Source organism: Toxorhynchites rutilus, chromosome 3 (assembly GCF_029784135.1).
Source record: "Toxorhynchites rutilus septentrionalis strain SRP chromosome 3, ASM2978413v1, whole genome shotgun sequence".
Classification (NCBI taxonomy): Eukaryota; Metazoa; Arthropoda; class Insecta; order Diptera; family Culicidae; genus Toxorhynchites; species Toxorhynchites rutilus.
In genome coordinates, this window is record NC_073746.1 from 307,720,083 (window position 1) to 307,742,133 (window position 22,051).

General features: G+C 40.5%; 2 protein-coding genes across 8 annotated transcripts in view; both read left to right on the forward strand.

The window, feature by feature from the left end:
• LOC129780622 (ras guanine nucleotide exchange factor B) overlaps window positions 1–825 on the forward strand; it is a 212,261-nt gene extending 211,436 nt beyond the window's left edge. For all 7 annotated transcript variants that reach the window (XM_055789090.1, XM_055789092.1, XM_055789091.1 and 4 more), the window contains one exon: window positions 1–825. This exon is cut by the window's left edge and continues 6,070 nt beyond it. The gene's annotated coding sequence lies outside the window, so the exon portion shown is untranslated.
• A 5,571-nt stretch (window positions 826–6,396) lies between these two features.
• The window catches only part of LOC129776611 (uncharacterized), a 43,877-nt gene continuing 28,222 nt past the window's right edge, over window positions 6,397–22,051 (forward strand). The window contains exons 1-3 of the mRNA XM_055782348.1: window positions 6,397–6,779; window positions 6,854–7,040; window positions 7,113–7,325. Of these exons, the coding sequence (XP_055638323.1) occupies window positions 6,684–6,779; window positions 6,854–7,040; window positions 7,113–7,325 (496 nt within the window). The 5' untranslated portion in view covers window positions 6,397–6,683. The remainder of the gene's footprint in view (window positions 6,780–6,853; window positions 7,041–7,112; window positions 7,326–22,051) is intronic.

A 22,051-nucleotide genomic window follows, 5' to 3' on the forward strand; every position in this document is an offset into this window, starting at 1 on the left:
TGAAACAGAATGAATGAACTTAGTCACTCGCGCCTTTCATTTTTACTAGGGTTAGGAAAGTTTTTGCTACTAGTTACTAGTACTTCAACTACTACGACTACTACTATTACTACTGTATAACTATTGCTACAATAACTATTACCATAGCCACATAGTATATAATAATGGTGAGTCATACAATCAAGAACAGGAAAAAAGAGAACGAGAGGCAAAAAATGAAAATGCAAGTTATAATGTTGAAAAAGTGAGAAAAAAGCAAAGCAGAAAAGTGGCCTCAAACAAAAACAACCAAAACATTCTCGCGAAAGCTGTACGTTAACAATAATCAAAAAAAAAACGAGGCGTAACGACGCTTAAAAAGCACACACACAAACAAATAAAACACACACTTTAATCAAGTTCTTCACCCCCTTTCGGCTCAAAAGCAACGAACGCTGTGTGGAAGGCCTGCAATATCCTGTGTTTTGTTTCGCTTCGCTTTTTCGGTGCCAATAGACGGAGAGAAGTACATTGTTAGTTAGTGGCGAATGCTTCGGCAGCGGTTTGTGGAAGCACAGTAGGCCTATTTGTTAGTTGGGATATTCTACATACATGAGCTTACTTGGATCTAGTTTTTAGTGAGCGAAGAGATGATTTCAATGTTATGGTTAAGTTTTTTTTTCTTCTATGGTTATAATTTGTTTGTTAGCACAGTGTTAAGATAGGTTTAGATGGATAGTAGTTAGTTATATGCTAGTTGCGGAGAAAATCGTATCAGAGGAAACCAATTCGGTTCCTCGCAATGGAATTGTAAGAGAAACGAAAATATTCTTTATTAAACTAATATTTTTTGTTGTTTTTTTTTGTTCTTCAGAAAGCCAACCTCGGATATTGTAGAGCAAAAGAAACGTTACTGTTAAGGTTAGGTTTAAATCTGATCACGCACTGAACAATCATTATCACTCGGCAGAGGTAACAAACCAAAGTGCTGAGTAAAAAAAACTTATCTAGATAAGTCGCATGTTCAAGCATACATCACGCTACTTGTCAGCTGTTGCCTATCTCTAGGGAGTACTCAAATGTTGATCTCATTGGAAGCAGCGCTTTCAGCGAGGGCATCGAAGATGCTCATGGTTTGAAAATGTGCCAAAAATATGAAAGAACGAAAAACACAAACATTTCGCCTGTTCACTAGGAACGATCCGTACGTTTTCGCGCTGTTGCAGATTTCAATCGGTAGATATCTTTGAAAGAGAAAAAAAAACAGAAGCATCGTTTCATTTATAATCTATTGTTATATAGTCTTCCAGATGTATATTTACACATACCTTGGTAGAGAGCATGTAGAGGGATATAAAACATGGAAACCATCTATTAGTAGTCACTACCCGTGTTAGGGAATAGAGTTACACCATACACCATTGCGATTGAGAACCTGTTGAACGCTACCTATTTAGAACAAACTACAAATGTTAACAACAACAAAAATTAGCATAGTATCAAGAAAAAAAAAGCTAAACAATAATTCTAAACGAAACGACATCTACCCTTAACACAACGTATTACCATCACGCTTTAGAGTTGAACCACCACTGTATAAAACAATTATCAGAAGCAAAATACCTGCATCTATCAGCGAACCACACGCGTTCATTCACACGATTCGGGTACTTTCACAATAGGATAGGGAAGAGTAAAAATGCCCCAAACAAAACAAAATTCTTTTGCGGGTAGCGCATAGAAAAAAAAACAAATATTAACAATGTAGGCCGTTTAAATAACAGAACCAACATAGACTGCACACATAACATAACACAATATTATACACACACATGCAAGTCTACTCATTATACGCTCGTAGCACGTAACAAAAACAAATAAATAAATTTAAAAAAGAACACAATATTAGAGTTTTCCAGCATTGTAAAGGTCCAAGCGAATTAATAGAAAAGATGCAGCAGCAGCAGCGGGAAAGAGAAGCAATAGTGAAAGTGCATGCGTGTGAGTGTACGTGCGCGCGCGTGTGTATGAATGCGGGATTGATGTCGTTTTTGACACTGCAGCAACACTGAGGAGTTAAACGCAACATAGATTATTCTAAAGTTGGTAAGTCAGGCACTTTTCGAGATTATAGAAAAAAAATCAAACAAAATATACCAGCAGACGACACGAACACACATATTGAAACACACCAACAGCTAAGCTGGAGCTAGAAATAACATTAAATGAAAAAAAAAACTTTATTACGAAGCCTACTCTACCACCATAGATGCAAAGAATACACAAAAAAAAACTCTTAGAATATCATCGTAGCGGATGTTGTAGTGCTATTTTACTTTAGAGTAAACTATTGAAGTGAATTATTGAGAACAAAAAAAAAACGCGCTGGATGAATCGAAAAAAATATGAGAAAACAGCACACACCCAGAAAAATAAACAATACAAAATGTTTCAAAATGCTTTCTTCGAGGATATATTCTGAAACGTTCCCGAAAGACTCCTTGAATTCAATACTGTCTTACGGTGTGAAACAGTCATGATGAAATACTGATAAAATTGAATAGTGAACAAATGCTAGGTACATGAAACATACTTGGAAAAGGTGAGAAGTTTCCTTCTGCACGTTTGAAGAGATGGTGAAGGTAGCTCTAATTTTTTAATTGTGTGGTACACCCATTTAATTGTGTGGTACACCCATACCCATATAGGGCGCTCTTCATACGGCATTTCGCTAAAACGGCCCTCTTCAATTAAGGCACGTTTTCGGTTTACGGCCTAAAATGTTTCGCTATAACGGCATGATTCGAAATCGGGGTTTACATGATACATGATTCGAAATCGGGGTTTACAAAAAAAAATTATGGCTTCAAATTGCACGAAATTTTTTGACGTGGGACTACGTCTAACCGGAGTATATGGGGGTGAATTGAAAACCTAAACACAGAGCATGCAGGAAAAATGCAAGATCTCGAATGCTTATACCTCATTTACTTATTTACTCATTTACTCTTTTACTTATTTACTCATTTACTCATTTACTTATTTACTTATACCTATATAACATTTCTTAATAGGAAAGATGTTTGCATCAATTGGTAGGAAATATTTCTACGCATCTATCACAATGAACAAAATTTTATTTTTCATGAGATAAACAATTGAATACCTGTGAAATGTCAAGCGTTATCTAAACGCCCTAGCTGCCTCGTTTTAATCGGCTCGATTTATGATTTCCCTAATACAGACGTCAGAACCATGCAGCCTGGAGAAATCGGCATTGCAAAAACATGCAAGCAGGAGGTATTTTTGTTCTCATCGAAATATGTTCCCTAACACAGACTTCAAAATCAATGTACCTGGGAGAATCCGCTTTGCGAATACATTCAAGTTGGGGGTATTTCTGTTTGGCATTGGCAGATTGGCATTGCAAATACATGCAAGTTAGGGGAACTTTTGTTCACAAAGAAATGTGTTTCCCTAACACGGACTTCTACACTAATGTGCATGAGGGAATCCGCTTTGCAAATACATTCAATTGAATTCAATTGAATTCGAAAATTGTTTCATTCAATCAATAATTTAATCAATACAAATAAATGATTACTACGCCAACGATAGTCCCACGTCAACCTTACGGTTATGTCTTAGATATAACCCACCCATTTTTTTTTGTTTGTCAAAAATTAACTCTGAGACAAACGTGTTCTTGACACTCTAATGTATTCATCCATTGATTTTTGGTACATATTTAATGTAACATTATATGTATGTATTGACATAGGACTATGTCTTTGATTTCTATATAGGGGGGTAACGATTCATTAGGAGTTTTCAAACGCAATTCACTAAAAATCGTTATTGCGACATAAGTTGTTCGCAAGGATCAACTATCCAGCAATTAGCTTGAAACATGAACAGTGAATATAGTAAAAAAGTTAGCTCGCAATTTGACGATTAAATTGGGTAGGATTTCTTTCGATTACACTAATCACTCGCTTTCTTCCCGACGCATCGAGCAATCTTTTTGCCTAAATACTGGCGCTAGCTCACAATGTTGCATGTTGTTTGATTATGTAAAAAAAATGCAATTAATGAATTTAACTGGCTGCTGATTTAGAAGATCGAAAGAGTATACTAACGCATATCAGATTATAATAGCTTGAGTAGTTGCGATATCATGCTCCCCAATAAGTGTTCCTAAGAAACCCATTTCACTTCCTCGAATACACATGCCCATTCTCCTTCCCCTTTCCTATATATAAGCTGAACTTAGCACCCAATGAGATCAATTTACTTCACCAGCTACACGAACTTCCCAAGAGAGCACTCATTACCATAAAAAACTCAATATATATCACCTGGATATAAAGTTATTACAAACAATGTTCCGGACAACGCGGCGACGAAGGAGAAAATGCTATTATTATTTTTATGATTAGGCATATATTCATGTAGATCATGACTTGTGTTTAAAAATGATACACTATGATTCTTCGTCTTCTCCTGCATAATTGAATAAACAGAACAAAAGGGTAGTAATAGTTTTAATAGTATTTTTGTGTACATTTTTGAACAGAATGTGGTTCTGGATTCTAGTTCATACAGAAAACGGTTTTTTTCAGGACTTATTACAGATTTTCAACAATGAAAAAACTCAATTCAAAAAAATAAAAATTATCACACACAACCATAGTCCTATGTCAAGATCCCGTCCGTGCCCTTAGGTCCAGAGCCACAATTTTTTTTTTATTTAAATGAACAAAAAAATACATTTTGAATGATAAATACAAATAGTTTTTTAAAATTTGGAACCGATCTGATTGAATATGTATGAATTTGTATTATAATAATTGACTCCTTATACGGCTTTTCGCTTTGTGGCCAAATTTCGTGGAACGTATCTAGGCCGTAAAGCGAGGTATGGGTGTATTCTCAGGCCTATTCTGCGCGGCGTGCGAAGTGAGACAATGGCCAAAGAGGCAGAGTTTTGGTGGAGTTAGGATAGCTCCTAACTAGGCGAATTTGCTCTGCGGAATGAACGAATCTGCATGCTCGTGCTGTCTAGTCCTGACCAAGGAATTGTCAGACAATCGCGAAGATGCTAAGGATGTCCGACTTTTGGATGCCAACCAATCTTTTTCCATGTTCAACATCTTAAGTGCAACCAGAAGCGCCTTAGGGATAGTTACAATTCAAGAGAGAATGACTGGAACAATTCTTGGGATCTCCCTTACTCCCCACAGATCCTTGAGTTCCACAGGAAATTGTCGGGACATGATTTTGGTTCAGTTGAACAGGGACATCGATGATGATGACTCGTCGGTCGTTCTTGACGTATACTATTATTGTACATTACTTTTCATAATGATACGACACCCTCGAGTATTAATTTTCCACGCGTTTCATGTAGAGCCTCTCTTGACGAATGACGACAATGGATCAATTGTGACACAAATACAAAGAACAGGATGGGGGATCTGGAAATTTGCAAGAGAAGTAGACCATAGTTACTGTGTTGTCTAAAATTTTCTTAAAAACCTCGCAAAATATGGCAAAAGAAAGGGTCCAGGACGAAAGAAGAAACTGTCAGTGAGAAATGAGCGTCATGTTGTCAAAAAAGCATCCAATACAACGATGAGTCGCTCCAAAATTTAAGCTGAACTTAAGTTGGATGCTTCAGTTCCGACGGTTTGACGGGAGTTGGAACGTTCCCAAAACATTGTACAATCAAAAATGGTTAATGTACCTCGTTTACTACCTGGACACAAAGACGCAGGACTAGTTTTGCAAGATTCGACCACTCCAGCACTGAAGGTCAGCATGGGAACCGCGAATGTGTTGATCGCACGTACCTTATTCCACGCGGTAAGGAAAGTCTTTATTTGATTTTTTTATTTCTTTCATTTATCCTTGTCTTCAATTTAGATTCGTACAAACTGTAACTTGAACTTAAAAGAATATTTAGACTTGCCAAAATCCTGGGCATAACAAATTGACTTGAATGCTCTTAGACCTGAGTTGTATGGGCCATTTTATCCGTAACCAGTTCTGTATTTGGTTCCATTTGCTTGAATAGTTCTTGAATTATGCAGAAATGTATGCTTCATTTGTATGGCAGATCGGTTCAGTAGTTTCCGAGTCCATAAGAATCAGACAGACAGACAGACAGAAATCCATTTTTATACATAGAGATGCCAAAAAACGGAAAAAAATTTTAACTTATAAATTTGATAAAATAATTAACTGCTAGTTTGAAAGTCACGCAATTAATCGATATCCTATTAGGAAATCCCAAACTAAAGATACCTGATGGTCAACAATTACTCCGATCACCTTACAGTTCTCTCACTTTCTCCCGTACATAAAAGTCGAAACAGATGATTATCTATCGCGCAGAATCCTGCCTTGAGTGCAATTCTCTATCCTTTCGGCTGCACACGGCAGAAAAGTTCCAGTCGCACAATTTTTCACCTCGCTAAGATGTAGGCTAACGTTCTTGCTTGTTGTGTGTATTCTTCGGGCGGTGTAAATTGCTATCAAGGTGGTACTTTCTAAAATACCGAGTTCTACCGTTGAGCCTGTCCGTGCTGCTGCAGGCGGACCAAGGAACGACCCAACGGAAGTGTTTTCTCGAAACACCGTCGCAGGTCGACCTTGCAAAGTTTTGAACAAAGCGAACCTTGAAAAGTGAACAAACGGTGAAAATGCGTTTAATCGATAAAGTTTGGGACGTGGTGACGGTGCCTGTGTCTCCCAAATATTTGCGAATATCGACCATCCTGATTGCCATCTACAAAGTGGTAGGTTTTTTGACAAACGAAAAATAGTACAAATTCACAAAAAAAATATGCTGACATAATAATTTTCTGCACAGCTCGTCGCTCATGTGCTGCTGTTTATAATGCTGCTCGGGCTGGCCCATGCCGAAGAGATGATCGCAATCCTTGAGGTGGACATCGCCGAGCAGAAGGAGCGCGAGGAGTATGTTTACATTCCCACCAATGCCAAAGGCGAGACAATGAATCAGCTGCGTTTCAAGTCGGCTGCCAATCTAGCCTCGAGTGAGTAGAACTTTTGCTTGTTGTTGTCGTTTTTGTTGGTGCATTAATTGTTTTTTCTACTCTCCCCTCTAGTTACTCTTTGCATGCTGTACATTGGGACCACCTTGGCTGCAATTTTCGTCCTTAGCTGTCTCGGGCTGCTGATTGGAACACTGAGAAACAGGCACGAGTTTTTCATTCCATGGATGGTAGTCGATTTCTTCGGGACGCTTATCTCCGCCTCGATTATGATTGCGGTTGGATACCATAAGGTTGGCTACTGTATCATCGGGAAGTGGCAATACTGTAAGTATAGTTTTTTTTGGCGATGCACGTGCACGTGGCCGGCACGGAACAAGATCCACAAATCTACAAATAACTCTATCAATGTGATATCCTTAAGCTTCGATGACCAATTGTGATCCTTCGATGACCAATTGTGATCACTCTGAGGCTTTTCGGAATGCTTTTCGAAGATGGACAATTGGAACAACCTCTATGAAGGAGCAATGCAATACATAGAGCATCATCACACAGCTGCTTCACGAAATGTCCTCGCACCTCGATGTGCTTGGACCGACGATTCTTTCTTTCCGAACTGACGAACTGAATACAGCTTTGATTGTCCTCCATCACCTTGACCGGATCACTCAGTTGTTCGCCCATATTCTTCAGCAAGTTTCGAAGCCAAATCAGTTCTTGACTTGCTTCACTCAGCGCCACATATTCGGATTCCATCGAAGACAGTGTGACGCAACTTTGTCTCCGACTTACCCACGATACTGCCGCACCGGCATAGTGGAAGACGAAACCAGTTGTTGATTTCCTTGTAGCTGCATCACCGGCCCAATCAGCATCCGAATAGCCAATTAATTCTCCACCAGTGTCGTTATACGTTAATTTCCACTCTTTTGTCGAATTCAGGTAACGTACAACTCGTTTAGCCGCCACCCAATCCGCCTCCGTTGGCGAACTCACTTTCCGGCCCAATATCGCCACGCTGGCTGCTACATCCGGTCTAGCACATACGGAAATGTACAGCAGCGCTCCAACGAGACTCCGATAACCCGTCCCGTCTGTTAATTGAGGACTCTTATCTTCCGTGCTCGGGAAACCCTCTTCCATGGGCGTCTTCGCTCGCTTCGCATCGCGGAGTCCAAACTTTTCCGCAACACGATCGATATATCCTTGCACCGAAATACTGTACTTCCCATCTTCACTATCGATTTCTAATCCCAGGAAGTAATTGAGGTCTCCAAGATTGGTGATTTCGAAATTTCGTTTCAGAACCGTGTACACTATTTCAATCTCCGCTTCATCTTCGCAACCCACCAAAATATCGTCCACATACACAATTAAATATACACGTTTCCCATGAACTAGCATTGTGTATAAACATGGATCAGCATCACTTTGACTGAATCCCATTTCCAGAAGAACACCATGCAATCGTTGATTCCAGCATCTAGCGGACTGTTTGAGTCCGTAAATGCTTTTTCTCAGACGGCATACCAAATTTTCCTTCCCTTTCATCGAGTATCCAGGTGGCTGCTTCATGAAGATTTCTTCGTTCAAATCACCGTACAAGTAGGCCGTTTTGACATCAAAATGTTTCAAATTAATTCCCTTCTTGCTTGCAACGGCTAGAAGGACTCGTACTGGTGCGAAAATCTCGTCATAATCCACTCCGTATATTTGGGAATATCCTTGAGCCACTAGACGAGCTTTATATTTGGTGATATCTCCAGCTGCGTTCCTCTTCAGCTTATACACCCAGCGACAACCAACCGCTTTCCGCCCAGCAGGTAGGCTAACAAGCTCCCATGTTCCATTCTGTTCATGAGATTTCAGCTCGTCGATCATTGCATTTTTCCAGCTTTCCTTCTGTTCACAAGTTACAGCTTCTTTGAAAAAACTTGGTTCAATTATCTCTGTATTCAGGGGACACGCTGCGAAAATTTCCTCAATCAGCCTCACAGGAGCGACACCTTTCGTAGACCTCTTCGAACGCCGAGCTACTTCGTCTAAAGGAAAACCATGAAACGATTGGTTTCCTTCAGAAGCGCTGTCGTAAAACGAATCACTCGGATCACAGCCATCTTCCGAATCCATCACTTCTTCTACGGACTCCGAATTTCCTTCGGATGATGTTGAGGTAACACCAGTTTCAACGGTAGACTCATTGCCTGGTAACGTCAGTGGTACTTCCAAATCTCCTCCTGTTTCTTGGCCCTGGCCCTGAACAACCTTGTTCGCATCGAACAGTTCGAGAAATTTTGCATCTCTACTGATCGTTATCATATCCGTTTCAGGGTTCAAGAAACGATACGCTTATGACCGTCTGCATAGCCTACAAACGTCAGCTTTTCAGCTTTAAGATCCAGTTTGCGTCGTTTTTCTTTGGGAATATGCACGTACGCCTCTGATCCAAAGACTCTTAGGTCCATATGAAGGCTTCTTCCCATTCCAGAACGTTCGAACGGTGTCTTGCATATTGTAGTTGAAGGCAAACGATTCTGCAAGTAGTTCGCAGTGCAAATCGCTTCACCCCAGTACTTTTTGCTCAACCGTGACTCCGCAAGCATACACCGCAGCATCTCAACAAGAGAGCGGTTCTTCCGTTCGGCCACACCGTTTTGTTGTGGAGAATATGGTGCAGTTTGTTCGTGAATTATGCCACACCCGGCGAAAAACTTTCTCAACGAGCCACCTATATACTCGCCACCACCGTCAGAACGAATTTTCTTCGGATAATACCCAAACTGATTCTTCACTAGACTGCAAAAAAACCCGAATTTTCTCTTCCGCGTCCGATTTTCGTCGCAACAAATACAACACCGTATAACGACTATAATCGTCTACTAGAACCATGTAGAATCGATTACCACTAGGTGTTTCCTCTTCCATCGGACCGCCCAAGTCACTATGCACCAAATCTCCCACTGCTCTAGACTTTTTGTCCGACACTTTTGGGAACGATTCCCGAACATTTTCCCCTCACAGCATGGACCACACATCGTTTGTATCCCACAAGTTGCTATTTTCAAACCATATCCCAGGTTTTCGCGCACTATTTTGTCCACAGCTTGAACGTCACGATGTCCGAAACGACGATGCCACAAATGACGACACAAGTCTGAATGTTTCGGATCCACTAGAAACGCATTTTCTGGAGCTTGCTTCAAGTGGTACAATCCCCCCTTACGCTGACCAACTAGAACTGTTTCCTCTCCTTTCAAGATACGGCACTCCGTTTCTCCAAACAGCACCCGGAAACCTAAGTCTGTGATTCTACTCACCGACAGCAAGTTGCCAGCGAGAGATGGAACGTGTAACACATTTTCCAGTCTCACATTAACCTGGACTCCATCACCATTGAATGAAGTCATTTTTCCCGTACCACTTCCAGCTGATTTGATGGATTTTCCATCCGCCAAACAAACCGACGTGGCTTTGGTACTATCCACAGCATTCAATAACGACGCATCACTCGTCATATGAGCCGTTGCACCAGAATCTAAGTACCAAAAACCAGCACCACTAGCTTCACCTGCCACTAAGCACTCTTCAACATTAGCGCCCGATTTTACAGCCAAACTCGCTTTCTGGCAATCCGTCTTCTCTTTCTCACGTTTGTCCTGCGCCAATTTACGGCAGTCCCGCCGAAAATGTCCTTCCTTTTTGCAGTAATGACACAACTGTTCTTTCTTCAAATTGTTCTTCAATTTAGCGGTGTTTATCACTAGTGCCTTTTCATTGACAATTCCACTGACACTTTCAGCACGACGTCGACCTTCGTCAAGCAGTTTCCCTTTCACAAAGTCCACTGTGAGGTCTGCATCCGGTCGACTCTCCAATGCAACGATCAAACCGTCATATGATTGTGGAAGACTGGACTACATCAACGCGACGAACCAGTTGTCCCTCACTTCCTCCACTAGCGCCACTAACCGGAGACGAAGAGTCGCCATCTCTTTCATGTGTTCAGCCATATTACCATTTTCCGCCATTCTAATGGTAATCAATTGACGCACAACGTGACTTATGTTGGACAACGATGCGCGTTCGTGATAGTCTTTCAGCGCATCCCACATCTCCTTTGCCGTTTGCTTCTCAATCACGTGAATTAGCTGCGTGTCCTCCACTGCCAAACCGATAACCGCTTGCGCTTTCTCATCATTTGAGATCCAAGTCGCATCCACGGCTTCTGGCTTCGGATCAGTTACCACTTTCAGCAGCTTTTCCTTCGTTAAAAGCAAACGCATCTTAAATTTCCACACCGCGTAATTTCCGTCGTTTAACTTCTCGACTGTTGCTTTTGTATCTGCCATCTTGTTTTTCACAAGTACACAAGGCTCACTTGCAAAGTCTTAATGCGTTTTGCACACGGCTAATACCGGAGAAAAAAAAATCCACAATCACGTTTAAAAATAACACCAAAACTTATGCACTTTCCACGACAACTGGGCCCATAACCTGTTGGACTGAGGTTCCAGTGGAATGAAAAAGGCCAAGTTTAAATAATTAAACGGATGAATAAAAGTTTTATTAATTAGATGTGTTCACTGCGCGTTCTAACTTTTGAATGAACATGATTGTTCAAGCACACAGCAGAAGGCTGATGGTGTGCTCTCGCTTTACTATGATGCCAACGTGCGCATACACAAGATGTTCAAATGCACAAGGTGGGTCGTTCGTTGTTCTACCAACAAAAATGTCATGCCAATTTTCTTATAATGTTTAGAATCAAACCAAATTTTTAGGGTAGTTTCATACATATTATATATTTACTTCAAAAATCAAAAGAAAAGTTTATCGATGGAGCCTTGAGTGTAAAATTGAACGCATTTTCGCTTGATGCCCTCCATCAAAGTCTTTACAGTGTCATCCGGTACCAGTTTCTCCGTTTTTTTCCATTTTCTTAACATGTCCTTCTCGTCTTTGACTGTCTTCTTGCTCTTCCGAAGTTCCCGCTTCATTATTGCCCAGTACTGCTCCACCGGGCGCAGCTCCGGACAGTTTGGCGGGTCCATGTCCTATGGAACAAAATGGACAGAATTGGCCTCATACCACTCCAGGACACTTTTAGAATAGTGGAATGATGCCAAATCTGGCCAAAATAGCGGAGCTTCGTCGTGCTGCTGCAAGAACGGCAAAAGGCGTTTCTCGAGGCACTCAGATTTGTAGATCTCGCCATTTACTGTGCCCTTTGTCACGAAAGGCTCACTCCTCAGTCCGCAAGAGCAGATGGCCTGCAAAACGAGATATTTGGAGGCGAACTTCCGACATTTTCTTCTTCTTAAATTTGTCGTCCACATCGAACTTGCTCTTGCCGGTGAAAAACTCCAACCCCGGATTTTGCTTAAAATCGGCTTTTATATACGTTTCGTCGTCCATCACACAGCAGCCATATTTTGTCAACATCTTCTCGTAGAGCTTCCGTGCCCGAGTTTTAGCCGTCGATTGTTGCCACTCATCGCGGTTTGGGAAGTTCTGTACCCTGTATGTATGTAGTCCAGCTCTCTTCTTTGCATTCTGGACGTAGCTCTGCGACATGCCGATCTTTTTAGCCAAATCACGGCTTGAGACGTTGGGATTTGCTTCTATCATCCGCTTCACCTTTCCCTCCGTCTTTTTGTTCTCCGGTCCCGGTTTTCTTCCAGCTCCTTTGCCGTGGTCCAACGTCAACCGCTCCTGGAACCGCTTCAACACTCTGGATTCGGTTGAATGGTGAATGTTCAACATTTTTCCCAACTGCCGGTGCGACAGGTCAGGAAATTCCAGGTGTTTGGAAAGAATTTGTTCTCTCGACTCGCGTTGGTTCTCCTCCATTTTCGTTGAATCGAAAAACACGACTTCGAGTTTGACAGCATGTAGACAATACACATCAATGAGAAAGTGTGCAAAATTTGGTTGATTTTTACCCAATGGTAAAAAAGCTATGCCCTGTTGAATGTGTCGCAATAATTTCGTGTTCGCCCTTTATTAAAGCATCGTCAACTCCAGAAAGCGAACTCCTTTTGAGTGAATTTTGCGTGAAATTGCTAGAGCATTCTGGAAGTGAAAATCGAAGATTGAAGTACGAAAACTGAGATACTTTCATATATTTCCAAATTTAAAGATTGGGAAAGAGGAAAATTATTAAATTTTTTATAGGATGAGATATACTAAATTATCTTAAAGCTGTTCACTATTCAAAGCTGTAAAAACTGCTTCGGGACCAGTTACTCGCCATCCGAAAACAATGCATTCATCCTATACCAACACTCCTCCTCTGGATGAATGCTGAATCCAACTGAGCCGGCACGAACTTTCTCATCATTGTTGGTTCGATTAAAGCGTCGGTAATCATTTCGTTTGAGGGATATACAATTGTAGCTTTATTTTGTGCGTGTCCTTATGGGCTGCCCACATAGCACGTGGACAACTTTAGGGGGAGGGAGTGGGGGGGGTGGTAGGCGTTACGGAAAATGTCCACGCTTGTCCACGGTGAGGGGGGAGAGGGTTTTGATAATGTCCACGTGGACACGTTTAGTATTTTTTTCGAGCAATTGGATTCGCAAGTTCTTTGGAGCATTTTTTCAACAACAAGGGTGGTATACCATCTGTGCCATATCACTTTTTGATATCCAGATCCTCTAAGGCATCCAGTACTTCACTCATAGAAAATTGCACGATGGGCAGATTTATGTTGTGCGTAGGAATGTGAGCAAAACAATCTCTCCTTGGTACAGGTGACGCTTTGCTAAACACGCTCTCGAAAAACATAGAAAACAGATTAGCAGCGTCCATATTCGTGTGGGACTGGACATCTTTGAAGTTGACGTTACGTGGGATGCGAGTTGAAGTTTGCCGTTGCTTCACGAAGTTCCAAAAGCGCGATGGATTTTGCCTCATGCTGGGCTTGGATCCTTGATAAATAGTCATCGTAGTCGGACGAAAGCATTGATTTGTACGACATTTCAATTCCACGGAGATTTTCACGGTCGCTCTCAGATTTTGAAATAAAGAAACGGCGACGATACTTCCTGAGGACATTACGAAGATGTCGTAGCTCTGAGGTCCACCACGGTTTACTGGAAGTGCAGAATGTTCGTCTTTTCCGTGGTACATAGTCATTAAGCACCGAATAAAGCTTGTCATAAAATATTGCTACTATTCCATCCACAGATCCAGATAGTAGTAACGAATCCCAATCAACGGCCGCCAATGCCACTTTAATTTGTCCGAAATCACAGGAATAAAAATCGTAGAAAAAATTATCGTCTGACTCGATTTGTGTAGTAAAATCATCGCTGCATTCGTCCAAAAGCAACACAACAGGCGCATGGTGATTGTCGATGGGCAGCAGAGGTTCCGTCGGTTCTATTAGGTCAAGTATACCTGGGTGACTGATAAAAATGAGATCGAGTAATCTGGCGTTCACATTCGCATATCGATTAATCTGTTGCAATCCGGTGGTAAACATAGTATCAATAAGTGCCTGCTCTTGCTCCGAAGAAACATTGGAGGGAATGAAGCCGTTAACATCCTCATCCAACTGCCAGCGTAAATTTGGGAGGTTAAAGTCACCTACAGATACGATTATATCTTCAGTAGAAGCACGGTTCGCAACATCCTGCACTGCGTTTGCATGTGCACAATAAAAATCAGCACACGAGTTAGGTAGAAGGTAGATAGCGATAATGTAAAGGCATCTGTGTTGCAAACGTACGCAAACAGCCACTTGCTCCAGATGGTCGCAGTTTGACAGTGTAACTACCTCGCAACTGAGATGATCCTTAACAGCGATAAGTACACCTCCCCCACGAGAGTGTTGACTTGATAACACACTACGGTCACAACGATAAAATTTATAATCCGATGAGATTTCAGCACTGTCGATATCTGCCCGAAGCCAAGTTTCAACACAATCACATCGTAATCGCAGCTGGAAAGCAGCAAACGTAGCTGCACAATCTTGGTTCGTATTCCTCTTACATTCTGATAATACACAGAAAAGATGCGGCGGGGCAAACATACTTTCGGTTCAAATACCGAACTGGGTACATCAGAGTCTCCTGTCGTCAATCGGCTGGAAGCAATGTGCGTTACCGGTAGGGAGACGTTCAAGTTAAATGTATATTTGCCTGAGGTAGGGACTTGGAAGACCCCTTCACCAACATCGTGCACAGGACCGGGATGACTGTTGATCGCTGGCTGGAGTGACTCGACTGTGACGAGAGGATTCGGGACTTCCATTAGATTTGCAGGCGTGCATCCCGGTAACATTGAAGAGGTTGATACAGATGCAAGATTGGGCAGATTCGAAAAAATCATAAAATTTCGGTGTTGGTTTAGAAATTCCTCTGACGTAGAAGCACTGAAAGCGACTGGTATTATCGGGAGTACTGTCAACGAATCGAATGAGTACTTGCCTGCGGAAGCACAGTAGAAGACCCCATCTCCGCACCCAAACACAGGACCGGGACGACTGAAGATCGCTGGCAGGAGAGTCTCGACTGTGGAGGGGGGATTAGGGGCTTCCAGTATGCTCAATTTATTGCGTCCCGGGGTAGAAGTAATCACCTCAGATTCGCGGTTGGGTTGTTTGGAGATGAATCTTCTTGAAGAACTAGCGAAGTAATTGTTTTCCTCCTCAGCGGGAACCGAAAATTTGCGGCAGTATCTTCAAACTCTCTAAACATCAATTCTTCAGGTCATGTTGCAGGGTCAAGTGCTTTACTTTTAAGCGATTCATCCAATCCAATTTTGAAAGAGACGAATGAAAGCGTGTTAGTGTCTTTTCTTTTCGGAACTAGCTTGAATACCGATGGATCACACTCAGTTTCGAGGTTAGCTTTCGTCATGACGCGTACAGCTTCCTCTGTGACGTCTGGTCTAATTCTAGACTAATATAGCCAGAATTTTTTATCTTCGTCGCTTTTAAAAATTGGAAATTGGAAAATTGGAATATCGCAAAAAATATTCTGAAGGTAACGCACATGAGCTAGGATCCATCAATTTATTCCAATCGGTAATAGAGGGCCATTAAATCTGTCAAGATAAAGACACCCAAGAACACAAAGAATGTTGGATTTTTGTAGTATTAAAAATCACGACTTCAGTGCGGGTTGAATTCAGCTTTTGCTTTTTTCGAGAACTCTCAAGGATTTCTGAACATTGAAACGAACAACAAATTCTTCCATGAGTGTACAGGCCGTGTCTCTGGAGATCTATTTCTTGCAATGATGTTGTTCTTCGTTAAAGTGACCAGATGGTCAGAGGTCTAACGCGGGACACAAAAAAACAAAACGTTATGTATATACGTTATGTGAACATAAACCATAGTTTAGAAAGTCTCATTTATTCGGCTCAACCAGCTCAACGTATTAATCTTTGGATGCATTGGAAGATCTCTTGAACAGTCTGTCAAATAAAAGTTTAAAAAAAGTTAAAAAAGTTGTATTCACAATTAGAAGCTGATCAAGTGAGGGGGTGCCAAAAAAAAGTTATGCCATGGCGTACACGATTCCAGCCCTTCTGGTTATCTGAAACAAACAAATCGAACAGATTCTGAATCAGTAAAGATGCCACTAACCGCATGAACCTCGGACAAATCAAAAACGTGTTTTTTGACAAAATGGTGGAAAGGGCCTGGCCGGGTAAGGGAGTAAAAAGTGCCCCCAAACCAAAACTAGCTGTATGACAAATATTGTAAAGGATATTAAATAAGAAATTTTGGTGGTTTATTTGAACCCCTATGTGGTTTGACGTAGGATCTATAGTGAAAAACGTACTTTTTCGTTTATTTCACGCCATCCTCAAAAGATCCGAGATAAAAATTTGAGAAAAATACTGAATGTGCATCTTACTACGGTGTATCAAAAAAAATTATCAAAAAAAAAATTTCATCAAAAATTTTAGTACTAAAAAAATATTGAAATTTTGAAAAAAATTTTTTTTGGGGATTTAGAGATTCAGTACTACTCTAATTCATATTTTAATGTGTTTCTACGGCTTTTCTAGATATGTGTGATTTTTTTCAGATTTTTTTCAGTGTTGCACGGTATCAAAAAATATTTTTTTTATATTTCCAAAGAGTGGTTAGGTAAGGGAGTAAAAAGTGCCCCCAAACCAAATCACTAGTTGTATGGCAAATATTGTAAAGGATATTAAATAAGAAATTTTGGGGATTTATTTGAACCCCTATGTGGTTCGACGTAGGATCTATAGTGAAAAACGTACTTTTTCGTTTATTTCACGCCATCCACAATAGATCCGAGATAAAAATTTGAAAAAAATACTGAATGTGCATCTTACCACGGTATATCAAGAAAAATTATCAAAAAAATATTTCATAAAACATTTTAGTACTAAAAAAATATTTAAATTTTGAAATTTTTTTTTTTGGGATTTAGAGATTCAGTACTACTCTAATTCATATTTAAATGTGCTCTTGCGGATTTTCTAGATTGATAAATATCTTCAAGCTGTTTTTTTTCAAATATCTAATAATAAAAATAAAATAATAAAAAAATAATAATACACAGTACAAAAAAATGTTATAGATTTTCTGCATTTCGAAATTTTGAAAAAAAAATATATTTTTGAGACAACAAATCCGATTTGTTTTTTTTTATTTTAATCTTTCAATTGAAAACCACGAATACAATAAAATAATCGTTTACAAAAAAATAAAAATAATAATGCAGACGATGAAGAAAAGTATTTTTGTGTCACACAATGCTCTTAAAAATTCAGGAAAAATTACGCCTCCTGTAGAAAAAAGACACATACGAACGCATTGGAATGAAAGTTTGAGCAGGAGTGGGTATCGAAGTTATATTTTTTTTTCAAAATTTCGAAATGCCAGAAAATCTATAACATTTTTTTGTACTGTGTATTTTTTTTTATTTTTTATTTATTTTATTTTATTTATTTGTCAATTCATCAACGGGCTGTAAGGGCCCCAATGATGTGCTTAAGGATATATAAAATTCTAAATCTACATTTAAATCTAAACATGAATCAAATGACATCGTATTACAATTAATTACATCAAATTACAGTCATCACATATTAAAGATACACTTAAAAACAATAATCACGGGACTGTTTGTTCTGTAAAAAAAGAGCTAAATCTCCGACGAAGAAGCGTTCGGGATAAATGGTAATCGAACAGCATGGCTACCCTGTTGAAGAGTCTTTGTACACCATTTAATCCACCGAACATGCCATAGTTTGTACGTAGGGCGGGCAATCGTAAAATCAAGTTATTTTGAAGAGCCCGAGGTCGAACGTTGAAATTATTTTTTTCCAGAAGACCGGGACAATCGATGCGTTCTTGTAAGGTATCAGCTATCATCAAAGCCCTGGCTGTGTCTCGACGAACCAACAAAGTTTCCAAGCTGATCAGCTGACATCGGCTCTGGTAACTCGGTAATCGGAGGGGGTCAGTCCACGGCAATCTACGCAGAGCATATCTTATAAATCTTCGTTGAACTGATTCGATCCTTTCGACACCGTTTTTGTAGTGTGGAGTCCAAACAGCTGCACCATACTCTAAGATGGAGCGAGTGAGGGAGCAGTAGAGGGATTTCAGACAGTAGATGTCGGTAAAATTTTTAGCAATCCTGAAGATGAACTCCAGAGTTCTGGATGCTTTATTCACCATGTATGTGATGTGCGGTTTGAAAGAGAGTTGCACGTCCTTGACTTCACTGACACGCTCAATTTCCGTGCCGAACAGGACATAGTTGTGCAATATGGTCTGTCTCGTGCGCGAAAACGAGATGACAGAACATTTAGCGGGGTTAACCTCCATTCGGTTAAGAATACACCAATCGGCGAAAGCATCCATCTGTCGTTGAAGGAAGCGACAATCTTCAATCGAGCTGACCTGAAGGTAAATTTTTAAATCGTCAGCATATGATAGCCGTGGACCTTCAATTACCAGATTTACGTCATTAAAGTATATCAGAAATATCAAGGGGCCCAGATGGCTACCTTGTGGTATACCAGACGTAGCAGCGAAAAAAGGGGATTGGCAATCACCTATAACGACGGCTAGTCGACGGCCAGTGAGGTATGATTGAAACCATTGTAGAAGGTTGCCGTTAATCCCAAGCCTGTCCAGTTTGGCGACAGCTATACAGTGGTTTAATCTATCGAAGGCTGCAGTCAGATCAGTATAAATAGCGTCCGTTTGGGCATGCTTCAACATGCTGTCGGTGATGTAAGAAGTGAGGCACAGTAAATTTGTGGTGGTGGAGCGGCCCGTCGTGAATCCGTGTTGGTCAGTACTTATGTACGGTTTGCTGAGAGCGTCTAGCGGTTCCAAAATAACGAGCTCAAATAGTTTTGCCAAAGCGCAAAGCGAAGTGATTCCGCGATAATTGTTAATATCTCGTCTATTTCCCTTTTTATGGACTGGGAACATATGCGATAGTTTCCAACAGGTCGGAAAAACACTGGTGGCTACAGAGAGTTGAAATATGTGGATCAGCGGGATCAATAGGTCATTCATGTGCGTTTTGAGAAAAGCTGAAGGAATACCGTCGGGTCCCGGGTTGAACGACGTTTTGAGCTTTGAGAATGACCTTGAAATCATCTCCGTATTGATGTCGAACCTACTCAGAGTTTGGTTAGAACGGGGGAGGTAGCTAGCAGCATGCCTGATATAGTCGTCGTTTAATGTTTCATCGGTGAAAACACTGGCGAATTTTTCTGAGAATAGGTTGCAGATATCCTGCTGAGTAGAGGCCGCATTTTCGTTGAACGTCATAGGCGAAGGCAGGCCAGCTTCATGGCGCTGCTCGTTGACAAAATTCCAAAATTGTTTTGGGCGGGATTTGAGTTTCCTCTGTATTCTACGCTGACAATTCAGGAAAGATTGTTTCGCGACACGTTTGTATTCGTAATTAATTATCGCATACTGGCATTGAAGAGTTTGTGTGCGGTATCTGGTGAACTTTCTTAATGCGGCCCTCTTTATGGATTTCATTCGTCGAAGTTCTCGTGTTTGCCATGGTTTTCGGGACGTATAGAGGCACTTCTTCTTTGGCACATGTCTATCGATGACATATGCCAGGACGTTGGAGAATGTTACAGCTGCAGACTCGACGTTAGCGGTATCTAATATGTCGCCCCAATTGAAGCTAGAGAACAACTGGCTGATACTACGATGGTCAGCATTACGGAAGTCGTTAGAAACGACTACAGGTGAAATATTGATATCCTGTAACAGTTTTGTGCCAACGGCAACCAGCAAGGGTGGGTGGTGAGGTGTAAGTTTCACGAGAGGAGCGGGAGCCTCGCATAAGAATGGGGTTGTATCCTGCGCACTCACAAAGCAAAGATCCAGGCTACGGCCGTTCTCGTTAGTGACGTGATTAATTTGCGAGAGAGTGGCTAAGCTATAAGTATCTAGCATAAAAGACGCATTGGAATGGAGGGCTGAGTGACCCAGATCCGGATAAAGGAAACCGTTGCGTGATTTCTTCCACGAGATTCCTGGGATATTATAATCACCCATCAAGATGATTTCATCTGTTGCTTTAGCGACTTCCAGAACGGAGAAAATTGACTGGCAATGGATCTCGATAAGTTCACGTTCTCGTGTTCGGTCAGGAGGGATATACAATGCGCATAGATATAAAGTGCGGTCGCCAAGTGTGATCGCCGTCCATACCTGCTCTAGACAAGACCATTGGTTTGGGGGCACTTTTTACTCCCTTACCCGGCCAGGCCCTTTGAAGAAAAAAATGCTGTTTGAAACTTTTTATTTTCAAGTTTCTTGATTTTTTTAAAATAGTAAAGCTACGAAATTATGATTTTTTTTATAGGTTCATGCGATAGAGAGATGTATGTATACAGATTGTATTTATATAAACATAGATCGTATAAGTAGAACTTGAGATATCGTGTAAGCCAGTTGGAAAAAACATGTTTCGAGAAAAACGCGTTTGAAGTTAATTGTTATGGCCGTACTAGATAAGATATCGCATCATTAAAATGGCTATAACTTGGTAAATAATGAGATTTTCGAGAAGTCTTTTCTATGGTATATTCTTCAAAGTCTGAATTAAAGAGATATGAAAAAAAAATGTTTTTTTTTAAATTTCTAGACTAGAATACCCTCTTAAAGAACGAAACATTGTGCTAATTTCAAATCCGACCGGATTCCGGAATACGGGTTTACTGTACCGAAAAACACTTGAAGTGATTTATCTCAATCTGCGATTCGTTTCATGAACGCGACGAAAATACATATTTGTAGCGAATTGTAAAGGGCAAATCATTAACAAGAATGTTGAGTTAAAAAAAAAACTTAGCAAGTGAATGGAACCCCGAAGCAGGTTTTTGCTTGAAGAAAGTTATGGCTGGGTCTGGTAGGACTGGAAGAAGATCTGTATCATGAGCTCCTACCAAGCAACTAGTTTCGATGAATTCCAACAAGTACTGCTAGCAGCTGAACGAATTAAAGTCAACGATCCAGAACGCTTCTTGGGTACTTCTAAAACTCCACCCGCCTTACTCACCAGATATTGCATCTTCAGATTATCAACTGTTAAGATTCTTGTAAGAGCTTCAACTTACTGCATAGCATAAGTTCTGAGAGGATGGAATTCTCAAGTTGTATGAAGGATGCTGAAATATTCAGGAAAAAACGGTGCATCTATGATCGAAAAGATGTATGTCTACAAAAATATGCTTTGGGTTTTTTCCTTAGAATCGGCACGAATTTTTCAGGACAATATTCAGCATGATTTATCAATTAAGTGTTGTAGGTCAACGAAATCATCGATCACGATGATACTGCAGATGTTTTGTTTTTACTAGGTTCATTATAGCTATCAGGCACTACCGAACCTGTAAAAGCGAAAGTCATTGATGTTTAGACGAGAAAATTCTGTTTTCAAACAATATGCTTGATTTCATTGTTTGATTTTTTGAAAACTCAAACAGCCAGTCAGCTTAAATGAAAATACTCGAGAGTAAGTTCACAATCGATATTTTGATATGGATATGGAGATAAAGTAAATGAAATT